Source organism: Sinohyriopsis cumingii, chromosome 4 (assembly GCF_028554795.1).
Source record: "Sinohyriopsis cumingii isolate HCF-2022 chromosome 4, ASM2855479v2, whole genome shotgun sequence".
Lineage (NCBI taxonomy): Eukaryota > Metazoa > Mollusca > Bivalvia > Unionida > Unionidae > Sinohyriopsis > Sinohyriopsis cumingii.
Window position 1 is genome coordinate 117,117,314 of NC_142964.1, and position 13,182 is coordinate 117,130,495.

At 34.3% G+C, this 13,182-nt stretch overlaps 1 protein-coding gene across 2 annotated transcripts in view; it reads right to left on the reverse strand.

The window, feature by feature from the left end:
• Positions 1 to 648: 648 nt before the first annotated feature.
• Positions 649 to 13,182, reverse strand: part of LOC149801961 (organic cation transporter protein-like) — a 74,938-nt gene continuing 62,404 nt past the window's right edge. For both annotated transcript variants that reach the window (XM_089956359.1, XM_089956360.1), the window contains exon 10: positions 649 to 8,822. In XM_089956359.1, the coding sequence (XP_089812485.1) occupies positions 8,565 to 8,822 (258 nt within the window). In that variant the 3' untranslated portion in view covers positions 649 to 8,564. The remainder of the gene's footprint in view (positions 8,823 to 13,182) is intronic.

Below are 13,182 nucleotides of genomic sequence, written 5' to 3' on the forward strand. Positions count from 1 at the left end.
ACCAGGCTAGATATTTGTGGACAGTTTAACATTTTTGTTATTAGTATTATATCACCATTTTAGGTCGGTGATTTCCCAGGTGTTAAGTATGCAATGGATTTCACAAGAATCATTAAGGGTTAACTGTTGTCTTTGCCTGATGCATTATTTAACTATAATTTAGTGACTGGTGCATGAAAAATGTGCCACTAGAAGATCGGCATCCTACATAAGGAAGTTGTGAATAATGCAGTTCAAGAGAAATCAAGTGACCTACATATGGTAGTTTTGAGTAATGCAGTTCAATTGAAATCCAGTGACCCACATATGGTAGTTTTGAGTAATGCAGTTCAAGTGAAATCCAGCTATTAAGTTTTGTGACTTTAAACAACAGCAATGTTCAAAAGATGCAGTTGGTGCAGACACAATGATAGAAAAATAATTAACTGTAAGAGTGCAAGTTTCATGACCGCCTATCAAGCATTGTCTGAGAAATTGGTCTAAATGCAATAGACTTAAATATATGCCCACACTAATGCCACCAAAAATAACAAAAACAGAGATAATAATACAACTGGAAAAGCAATACCTTTGTTTGCTCATGTTTTGCAAGCATACATCATGACTAAATTTAAACCCATCTTAGATGAAAACCAGAAAAAAAATGAATAAATAAAAATATTTCTTTATTACACAAAGAATAGTGGTTCAAATACTGATCTTAACATGTTATTTAAATAAAATGTAAAACCACATAACATTACTAAACCATTTTTGTTTCATGTTTTGCAATCGCAAATAAATGAGAAGTGTTCATAGCAACATTCCATTAAGTTTGCCTCTTCAGACTGTATAAACATTTTACATAAAATACTTTGGAATACATTAGGCATAAAAACATTCACAAAAAAAGAATCCAAGCCATTTTGCCCACTATCCAGTTTGCACTCCAAGTCATTTTGGCCATGCCTTTTGCCCCTAACTCGTATACGAAGGACATTATTATAAATTTGTATAATAAATCTAATGAAATGACAATTTTGCTAATAAGAGTGTAACTTTGTGGATGTGTCTATGATCAGTTTATCTGAATTGTATGTTTCTTTACTACAATTCAATTACTCTATTAGGGCTCTGACCACTTTATTTTCTGCTGAAATAAAAATGAATGTTTGAGAAAATTAAGCTGTTTAGTGTGATTGATGACCAGCTGCATAATATAAGTATTTCTGGACTCTAGTTTGAAAACAAATTTAATAATCAAAACCGGGTGATTCTGTGAATTTTTTAAACAATAAATATTTCTAATATGGGGTACTGGTAAAGCTACCTTAATCAGCAGCCTTGCATTGGGTAATCACCATTTCTATGTAGAAAGTGAACTTACTGACGGAAGTCTCTGAAAATTAAAAGAAGCATTCCATGCTGATATTGCAACCAATTACTATATCCTGAAGTATTAAATATAGCATTATAGCATCCAATAATGATTCATTTTGAGACTGGTACACTGCTCAATTAATAATTAGTGATCTGATTCCTATACCAAAAATGTGATTTAATACTTCAGCCATATTACTAACAAACTAAGTATAAAAGCAATTGTGTCTCAATCCAAGTCTTCTATTTTGGAATTTGTGCAATTATTTGCCCCTACTGCAGTCACCATGTTTAAAACCTACTTTCAAAGGTTTCATGTGCACCAAATGTGTAAACAATGTGTAAACCCAAGTAGTTTGCTCACAACATGAATTTATTGGTTATATCGAGGATCGGTTAGGTTATGGCACTAGTAAGTGTACAGTAATGACAAAGGGAGGTAATATGCAAGAATTACATTGACAATGAGTGAACTTCTGGAAATGTTGGGATGTTTTGCAGCTATTCCATCCAGGATACTATTCTACTGGAAAAATTCAGTGTACCATACATCAGGGTGTATCATCATACATCAAGATGTATATCTGGCTTCAATCTGTGCAAAATGAGCTGTTACAGGAGCGGGAGATCACTGAGCCCATGACACCCTTTCTCTGAAGAAGGTAAATGCAACCCCATCTGCAAAACCATGCAGCTTTGTTTTTTTTTTGTTGCTGCAAAAGTCAAAACTGTTGGGTCTATTGTCATTTTTTCTCGAGTGTGAAATAGTTCTTAAATTTGTAGAAACACTTGGGTCATCATGGGTATGATCCACCCATATTAACATGGAGAACAGGAAGAAAGCTAATAATGTAAAATAAAGAAAATATTCATCAGATTCTATTTCAATTACATGATTGGTTAACATGCAAATAATTATTAATAACCCATGTTCCGACTCTTTGGAAACGGGTATATCCATCCATTTTCCATAAATGGTAATAAATGTGATTTTTCAAGGATAATTTTCAGACTGAAATGCAATATTTGAACCCATTACTGAAGTTTGGAAAGATGACAAAACCTTTTTTAATAGAAAATTTGTAAAAAATTGTTTTCATTATATTATTATATCCAGTGCACATGGAAAATTGCTATCATTAATACCTTTTTCAATATAAAGCACACAACAGTCAGGATTACAACTTTCATATTTTAAGAAATGGTATTTTGCAACAAATTAATTTACGTTTTGATAATTGGACATTCACAAATTACTACATGTAATTTAAATATTAATTCTGAATTGATATCGGATGCTGGGTTAGATGACCTGCCAAAATGAAGCCAAAAATTGATGCAAAGTTTCAGAAATGTTGGCTGTTACAGTACAAAATGGTTATAACAAAACACCATGATGACAGGCCTTTTGTGTAATATTTGTATTTTAAAAAAATGGGGAAGTATAACTTTTATGTTAGAAATCAGTGTTTGACTTTTTGGGCTACGTGACAAGATGCATCACCAGATCACTGGTAGTTTGGAGCAGAGATATTAATGAGACAATTCCTGTGAACTGTGGAAAAAATGCCTTCCCAACTTGAAGCTGGCAAAGCTAGTCATGCATATCCTCCTGTGAAAGAAGGATCTCAGCACAGAACAATATTCATACACACATAAGGAGCTGCTTGAACTCAGATTAATGCTTATATAACTAGAAGGGGAGTCAAACAATTATTTTAATTTCAATGGAGACCAAACAGAGTGGAGCAGGAAAATGGATATTTAAGTGTTAGGTAAATATTTAACTATGGCATTTCCCTACCCCCATTTATGTTCCCCTTGGTTTGCAGACAAGGGGAGAGATCCACTTCAGATAAAATTCTGTCATCATCTCTGCAACCTAGTTTAAGAAGCATTAAATCTGAACTCGTTTTATAAGTAAATTACAGTAACTCGATGTACAAGGGCCTCAACACCAACATCCTTTGTTGATGCATCTAACAAGTTTAGATAGGATGCAAAATGACTAGGGGTGAACATACTTGTAAGCAAAACTACCTGTTATTTATAAAACCACATCCTTTCTTCCTGAAAACATGAAGATATAATGCAAACATGTGACAAAGTGATCATTTATAAACACATTTCATTTCAATAAACTGCATGAATAAAATAAGCAAGATAGTTTGCCAACTGTCAGTTGGATTTACTACGAAAACAGCATCACACCAAATCAACATGCCATCAACATTTCAGTATCCTTTGATGTAGCTATGCACAAAAGTAAAATTTTTGAAAAAATATACTATCTACTTGCAAAACAAAAACAACTTACTGCAACATTTATAAACAAAAATTTGTTCAATTGAATAAGATACCATGTAAAGGAGCAACGAAAAAGAGAAGGAAAAAATATGTCCAAAAAGATTTTGTTCATGGGTGTGATGTGGATGGTATTGACAAAATGTATGAATCAGCAGCAGTATATCTTGGAAGGTTTCTAAAATGTCTGTATTTTCTGCTTGCATAAGTAAATCTTGCATGAGATTCATCAATTTCACCAACACAAGTCTTAATCTAGACTGAAGACAATTTTATGTAAGACAAATTTCAGCCAATCATATCACTGTCAAAAGGAACTATAACTTTAGGATTTCTTCTATAAAAAAAAGCAAATTAAGTAAGTTTGAATCATTCATAATAATACCAAAATAACTGTGTAGGATTTATACAAGACAATGCTGGCCATGATCGGCATGCTGTGTTTGCCCTGAGCTACCAGTATATTTCAAGTCCAAGTTGAAATAAATAGAAAACATGTTAACAGTAAGTTGAATATAAAATATGGCTAGATGTATGGATGGACACGTTATCGCTATGTTGAGCTTCAGCCAAGGCAGGTTAAACAAAATTGCTATGCTTGCAAAATATCACTTTGTCGTTGGGAAAATATAAATTTCTAATGCTGAAAACAGGTGACCAGATGAAATATAGTTGGAAACCAAAAATATTCAAATAGTATACAATGGCAATGTGGGTGCATTTCCATTTTTGTTAAAAACACTTGTAGAAAATCTAGCTATGATGTTACAACATTTCTAATTAAAGTTACATTTTTTAAAACTAAAACTGTAACAAATTGTTGATATCTGTGCTAGAAAAGTGCTGTCTAGGTTTTCGACAAATAGGCACTTGTTACTCCTCTCAGTAACTGGGGTGCATTCATGTGACTTCATAAAGTAACTCCACTTTATTGGACTAGGAAGATACAGAATAAGAAAATGCTAGCATTGTCTTGTACCTTAGCTTCATAATGATTGATAGTCATATCAAACTGATAGAAAATAATTAGTTAGGCTATATATCCTCCACATATATCACAATAAAATGTTAAGCAAACAAAAATACATTCTCGTGTACTGGACAAGGCACAATATACAATGACAGTTACGAACAAATAATAACAATAATGGGTAAATGTACTCCATCCAATGGAATACTAGTATTCAATACAAGCAACACTTTGGCAAAATGGAACCATTATATTGGCAGTCAATCAAATATTTTATTTGGTAGTATGAATAAGTGCTTGTCATGTCTCTGCTCAAGAAATATGAAACTTTGGTGGATGTGGGTGTCTCTCACAAGTTCTCATGCTATTTACTCTCCCATATAAGAAAATGGGGGATCAGTGGCGAAATACCAATGCCAATGTGTGCACTAAAACACAATTCTGTGAATTATTGTCCCCAGTCTACCATGCTGAGGTAACTAAAAGTACATGATGATGAAATATGACTGTTGTGATAGAGTTGCGGAATTCAAGTTGGGCAGAAATGGAACTAACAAGTTTCAGGGCTGTACCTTAAACGACATTAGAGTAAAAGTGCCGAAAAGAGGAAAAACTGACTTGTGATCACAACTATGATGCACAAGATGTCACCAATAAAGAAATGTAAGTGTAACATGGGTTCATATTTGAACATAAACATCGTTTAAAATGCAAAGCAGAAACTAGAAATCATAAAATATATATACTCGAGATCTTAACCTTGAAGTCAGGATCCCAAATGTAGAATGCAATACTTCTTCAAATGACAATGCACAAGAAGACAAATTTCATTTATTTATCTTAAACATATTATTATGTTATAGAGCAGAAGGAACAATTTTAGTGAAACCTAAATTAAATATGACCTTGACATGGTAGAAAAATCCTATAATGTGGTGTGCAACACATCATCTAGTGATGATACACAAGTATAAATTATTATGTATTCCATTATACCAACGGTTCTGATATTATTGAGTTTAAAGGAAACTGATAGAAAATTTAAAAGACTGATCCCCAAGATCCTTAACTTTCAAGAGAGATTTTCAATTCAGTACACTTCTTATGATAACACAAGAATACCAAGGTTTATCCCTTAATCTCACATGACTAAAAGAAAGGTGTGATGGGAAACTTAAAATACTTGTGTGTGACCTTGACAAAACCCCATAATGCAGTTGGTATGTATACACTGATTTGTAAGTATACGAAGCTGCATTAATTTCAATCAGCTCTTAAGTTGTAAAAGAAGGATTTGACAAAAAATTGAAAAATACTGACATAGACCTAGAGGTCTCAAATGTGGTATGCGAAACTTCTAATGATGATGTACAAGAATATAGAGCAGCAAGGAAAATGTGATGGAAAACTTAAAATACAGACAAATGAATCTGAACTTGAGGACATGACCCCTATATGCATCATGTGAAATGTCCTCAATGTTTAAGAATACAAACTTGAATTCCTTAACATCATAAGCAAGGATGCAGATAAAATATTTAAAGACAAATTTACCATCTTAATTTTACTATCTTAATTTAAAATTGTTGAAACCACAATAATTTATGACATTTTTTTAAAACTTGTTGTTGTTGTGGGGTTTAACGCCATTTTTCAGCACATGATAGGCTATACATGGCGGCCAGTATTAATGGTGGAGGAAGAACCCAGGAAAACCCCGGGAAGAACCACCAACCCACGAGAAGCTACTGGCAAGCTTTCTCACATACCCACATTAGCCGAATCCTAGACTCAAACTCACACAGACAGGGGTGAGATGGCAGTGATCCGTAATGGTGAGCGCTTTAGACCACTCGGCCACTCTGGGCCTCCTTTTAAAACTTTAACTGAATCTAAAAAATATGTCCATACAAAAAGACACAATAAATATGCTTTTATTACTGAAGCATCATTATCTTTTTTTGTGTTGGATGTGAGCATTAATTAAGCCCTTGGAAATGTGGTAGATGGATAAATATATAATATATTTAAAAATAAATAGAAAAGGGTTTAAATTGTACAGTTCTTGAAATATGGTATGCAATTTACATATTTTTTAACTCCATCTTTTATTATCAAGTTTATATGGGCATCAAACGGGGGAAAAATGAACAGACACAATAACACTATCAAACCTAGACAGAAAAATGTTCATAATCATATCAGATATAGATCCAGCGATTACAAAATTTGTACCATATTTGATTACAATGCAAAAATTTGAGCAGGAATGAGATCGATGGGTTCCAGAATGTAAAAGTGATCACATTTTGATGGATTTACAGATATGCAAAATTTATGTCAAGAAGAGTTCCATGAATGGCACATGATATGCCTGTCCCATGCAATAATCCACATTGTAGGTACTAGTAGAAATGGTTGACTCTGGGCATTATTGATCAATAGGTCTCAGCGATCTGGACCCTTTGGTCAAGGTATGCAGTCATGAAATAAACTTCTAAGACGGCCTACCATGACTGTGCCCTTCTAATCCTCAGAATCTATAGGTTTCTTTATTACCCTAAGTGCAAACTATCCTGTTTTGTCAAGGAACTTTAGAACCAAATTTACTGTACAATATTACATTGTTTAAAAATTATGTTGACACAATTACATTTACCCTCTTCTATGCCTCAAGTGCAAGCCTCCCACAAAATAAAGTTATGCTAAAAACATTTTCTTCTTTCAGTCATAGTGACCTTGACCTTTGATATTTAACCCCCTCCCCCGCAATTGATAGGCTTCTTCCTTACTAAAAGTGAAAGTCATCTATGTTTGATCTACAGCTGTAAAGTAAAATTAACGTTGCTGTGTGGAAAACATTTTTTCTTCCTTCTGTCAGTGATAATGACCTCTGACCTCTTGATGCCATAGTGATATGTTTCTTTCTTACCCCAGGTGCAAGCCATCCACAAAGTTTGGTAACTGCAGATGCAGGAGAACTCTAGTTATTGTAGGGAAACAAAACTGGTATCATCTGGATAGAACGACAACAGCATACCATATTTTGCTCCACTTTATCACTGGCATATAAGAATGCTAAGCAAATATGGGACATTAGTTTTATAATATGAATTTAGTTTGCAATGGCTGTGAACGAATCTTTTGTTATTATAAATACGCTTTTTTATGAAATGATGGCAGTTTATTGCTTTCATTAAAACATGGAGTCGAGATGATTTCATGAATAAAAGGTCATGATGTGAAATGAGTCATTTCATAACCTGAAATGAGAAATGTGTTCATGTAACACAGATGCCCCATCCTAATGGCCAAAAAGCTAAAAGTGAAACCTAGCTAAGTTGTGGTGGACAGACAAAAGGAAACACTATATGTTCCTACCAATGTTGAGGTGGGGCATAAGCCGACATGGTTGTATAAAATGTGACATCTGTGATAACAATGAGCTCGTATAATGCCTTCAGAATTAGGAATGTGTCAATATGACACAAATGCCCCCAGCAGCATGATGCAACTGATGGGAAATGTTTAAGGTGAAAACAAGGACCATAAGCCTGTAAAATCTGTGTCGGCTTATAGTGAAATTTGAACTTGATGTAGATCTTAATGCAAAACCTCATAACAAATTTGTATTGAATCCATGGAAGTCCTTCAAAAGTTACTGAGCTGAAATGCAATTGTAACTGAAGGACAAAACTCTAAACAGAGGCCACAACTCTTGCTAAATTTTGTCAGAATATGATGAAAATCAAGCTTGTCCTACGTCTACTTAAGATAAAACCTTGTAACAAATTTAGTGTGAAATCCTTTAAAACTTGCTGAACAGAACAAAATTATGATACAACTGAACAACATAATTTTAAATGAAGAGGAGGGGTATAACTCTTAAATTTTGTTGGAAAATGGTGTTACAAAATGGAATACATGTACTCTATTTCTGTACTGTATTAGATTCAGCATTCACTGAATAATCTGTATTGTCCAATGTTAGGGTCTGAAGTGGCACAGCTTCTTCCATTCCATTTGACACATTTGAATCGTTTGCTGTAGAAATGATCTCAATTTTTATTTCCAAAGTGTCAGGAAGAGATTTCCCTTTTGTCTCTGGTAGAAACCAAACAAGCACTCCAGCTACAATGGCAGCACAACCAAATATAGTAAATGGTAATGGGCTGGCGATGGTCTCACCCTGAAGAAATATGAAAAGACAAATACTAGTATATGGTAATGGGGTGACAGTGGTCTTTCCTCTGAGGAAATGTGAAGAAAAAAAATACCGTTGATTATGTCTCAGAGGAAACATTGAGGTAAAAAACCTGAAATTGTGGAGCAGATTCAACTTAATAGCTCATGACTCGTAACACTTACATTAAACAAAGTCAACATACACATAATGACTATTTAGGGGACCAAGTAAAAGTCGCGATTATTAAAAGATGAGCTATTAATATAACAAAAGTTTTAATAATAGCATTAAATAGAGTTAACCTGTGAATAATAACCACTCTGGGCACCACTTAAAAGTTGTGATTATGAACAGGCGAACTACTAATATCTCAAAACTTTTAATAGTAGCATTAAATAAAGTTAATCAGTGAAAAATAAGCACTCAAGCACCATCTGCAAGTCATGGTTACGAACAGGTGAGCTACTAATAGCTCAAAACATATAATAGCAGCAGTAAATAAAGTCAACCTGTGAACAATAACTACTCAGGGGATCACCCAAAAGTGGTGATTATTAATGGTGCCTTTTACGCAAATTTATATTAATGTGAAGTGGGATCTATTAAACCTGACCTTTATACATTGGTGACATTGTTATGCATGATGTCACTGTAGCAGATGTTTCTTAGATGTTCCTGCACTTTTACCAACCAAACTGAAGAATAAGATCAACAATTACTGAGTCTGTCGTGATGGCTTCTGAAGCAGATATAATTCGAATTGATGATTTTATTGTTTAGTATATTAATTAATGTCTCTAAAATGGCTAAATGCTATTTCTTGTCTGCAACCATCCAATAATGAACATATACTATTTAAGAATTTCCAAATTTTGAACACAACAGCTAAACAATGATGCTGTGGCTGATAGCACAGCCCATCACAGCCACTGATCTCCCTCATGCCATGTATGATGCTATGTCAATAACATCTAAAGAGTCACGCTGTTGCTGATAGCACAGCCTGTCACAGCTACCAATCTCATGATTTTTGTGATGCTATGTCAATAACATCTAAACAGTCATGATGTTGCTGATAGCACAGCCTGTCACAGCTACCAATCTCATGATTTGTGTGATGCTATGTCAATAACATCTAAACAGTCATGATGTTGCTGATAGCACAGCCTGTCACAGCTACCAATCTCATGATTTGTGTGATGCTATGTCAATAACATCTAAACAGTCACGATGTTGCTGATAGCACAGCCTGTCACAGCTACCAATCTCATGATTTGTGTGATGCTATGTCAATAACATCTAAACAGTCACGATGTTGCTGATAGCACAGCCTGTCACAGCTACCTATCTCATGATTTGTGTGATGCTATGTCAATAACATCTAAACAGTCATGATGTTGCTGATAGCACAGCCTGTCACAGCTACCAATCTCATGATTTGTGTGATGCTATGTCAATAACATCTAAACAGTCATGATGTTGCTGATAGCACAGCCTGTCACAGCTACCAATCTCATTACTTGTGTGATGCTATGTCAATAACATCTAAACAGTCGTGCTGTTGTTGATAGCACAGCCTGTCACAGCTACCAATCTCATGATTTGTGTGATGCTATGTCAATAACATCTACCCACTTATGCTACAGCTGATGCCACTGCCTGTCACAGCAACAAATCTCCCTCATACTTTGAGTGCAGCTATGTGGAAGAAAGTAACTGTAGGACCTGCTGGTTACACAGATCAGGAAGCTCCAATGCAAAGATAACTGTTATATGTCTAATTTAAAAGAATCCATTATTTTATGCGTCAATTAAAAAATTCAGAGACTGTAATTTTGTGCTTTCATTATATTTTTGATCTCATAAAAGATTTTTTTAAAAATGACACTATTTAATGTTGCATTGAGAGACATTAGGACTCAAATCCCAGACATTTTCATTCGTCATCTAATGCATGATTACTCTGCTGCATAATCTCCAAGTTCATTTCATGGTAACTGGGAATGTAAGATTTTCTGGGGTACCAATTTTCATCAAATCTGTGTGACCATATTGAGGGTTTGTCATATTTGAATTTTTAATGTAGCTTGAATACTTTTCCAATCATATCACTACAATGTCTGCAGTGTGAAAGTTTAAAGTGATATCTAGCAATGGGGCATCAAGTTGCAGACAAGTAGCATCATATCCCACCTAATCACATTATCCTGACACCAGGCTGCAGGTACCATTTTTACGAGTCTTTGATATGATGCAACAAGAACTTTCTGACGAAAACCCCATGTCAAAATGACTTTCCATTTAAGTGGAGTAGCCAAAACATTTTCAAGATGGCCAATGTGGCAGCTTTATTTGACCCCATTTCAGCACCATTTTTATTTAGGCCCAAGTGGACATCATAAGGTTTTTTGGTGAAAATTCAATGTCAATATGATTTTCTGTTCTCAGTAGCAGCAATAGAAAGATTTTTTAAATGGATGATGTTGTGGTCATATTGGTACCATCTAGGACCAAGTAGACATCATAAGAAGTGTTTAGTGAAAACCTCATGCTGATACAATTGTCCAATCATGATTAGCTATAACAAGAGTTTTAAGATGGCTCATGTATGGTGGCCATATTGGATGTCACATAAGCACCATGTTCATTTAAGACCAACTGGATATCATAAGAAATCTTTTAGTGAAAACCCCACATCAATATAACTTTATGTTCTGAAAAAAGTTGTGATAAAGAAGATTTTCAATATGGCTGCTGTGATGGCCATACTGGACTTCAGTTTGGTACCATTTCTATTTAGAATCAAGTAGAAACTATAATTAGACTTTTAGGAAGTCTTTCAGCGATATATCCATCCATTCAGGAGGTGTAGTGATTACAAGATTTTCAAGATGGCCACATTAGTTTCGCAAGCAGCACCTCTTTCATCCAGGACCAACAAGATCATGGGATAAATGTGTGTGTGAAGTTTCATGGCAATCCTCCAAGTAGTTTAGAAATAGTGTATTTATAACAAACTTGTTCTAACGCGCCAAAAGATGTTGATGGGTGATAGACGACAAACCACCTCATAAGCTCTTGTGGTCCATGACCAGTAGAGCCAATAAATGAATGAACACTAAATGGACAATGCCTTGCACCAGTCACAAAAAAGATTCTGAAATGTTCTCTTGTCACCACTATAAATGCCACAAGTAATGTGATAACCATATCTTATTATCAATACTCAATCAAATGCAGACTGGACACAAAACAAAGTGGAAATTTAATTACCAAATGAAAATAAACATTACTAGCCTTAAAGCTGTCAAGTAATTGCTAACACAGCTGCATAAAGCACTGGCAGATCATAGTCTATTCTTTTCACTGTAATTTCTATGTGTGTTTGATCTAATAGTTTATTATGAAATGACAGATCTGGGTCAACATCATTCACATTTGCATATGCACTGTTCACGTGAGTGTCATTAAGTTTAGTTCATTAAAATAAGGAAACTTTTCAAAAGGTTAACTAAGTTTTTCAGATCCCTGCTATTTAAATTTGTTAAAACTGAATTTGAAGCAGAAATGCTGTACGGGAAATAAATATTTTTCTTTTTCTTCAGTACCCTAAAATGTTTTGTTTCTCATGGATTTTTTCATCAATATTAGCATACACACAGGTCAGCTAGAACAACAAAATAAATTAAGAACTTGGAAAATACCTCTTACAAACCCTCTATTTTCTACTTATTTATTTTCCAATTGACAGATTTTTGCAAAAGTAATAATATTACCCTGTATGATGAAACAATGTGTCTATGCAGGCAACAGTCACCAATTTAGACCCATATATGACATCACATAATGTACCAGTTCCATCAATTCAGACTCAAAACCTCAAAATATAAAGTTAGACTTTGAGTTGCTCAATCACATTGAAATTTTTTATGTACAGTACACTTCATTACAGTCCATGGGTTTCACACACCAATTGTTGCCACAGGCCATGAGAGGGTCAATATTTCATGAATGGATGTGAATATTTACTTGTCCAACATACCTTTATAAAAAGGTCATTTTGGAGGTGCAAAACTAGTGACAAAAAAACCTACCTTGAATCAAACTTTTAACAATGGTGGCATCAAATTTAAAGAAAGTTTCTGCATGTAATTTTACTATATGGAATATTTTGTGATAAGGATGCACTGCACCAAAGACATTTAAGTAACTTAGGTAGAAGCTATTTTCTTTGGTTTTCTTGTCTGAGGTGTTTTGATCTCTTCAAACAGTTGTATTTTGGATTAGGAAAAAATGGAAGATAAATTATTTTCAATGTTACATTTGGCTGATCAGTACAGTAGGACTAAACTCAGAATACCAA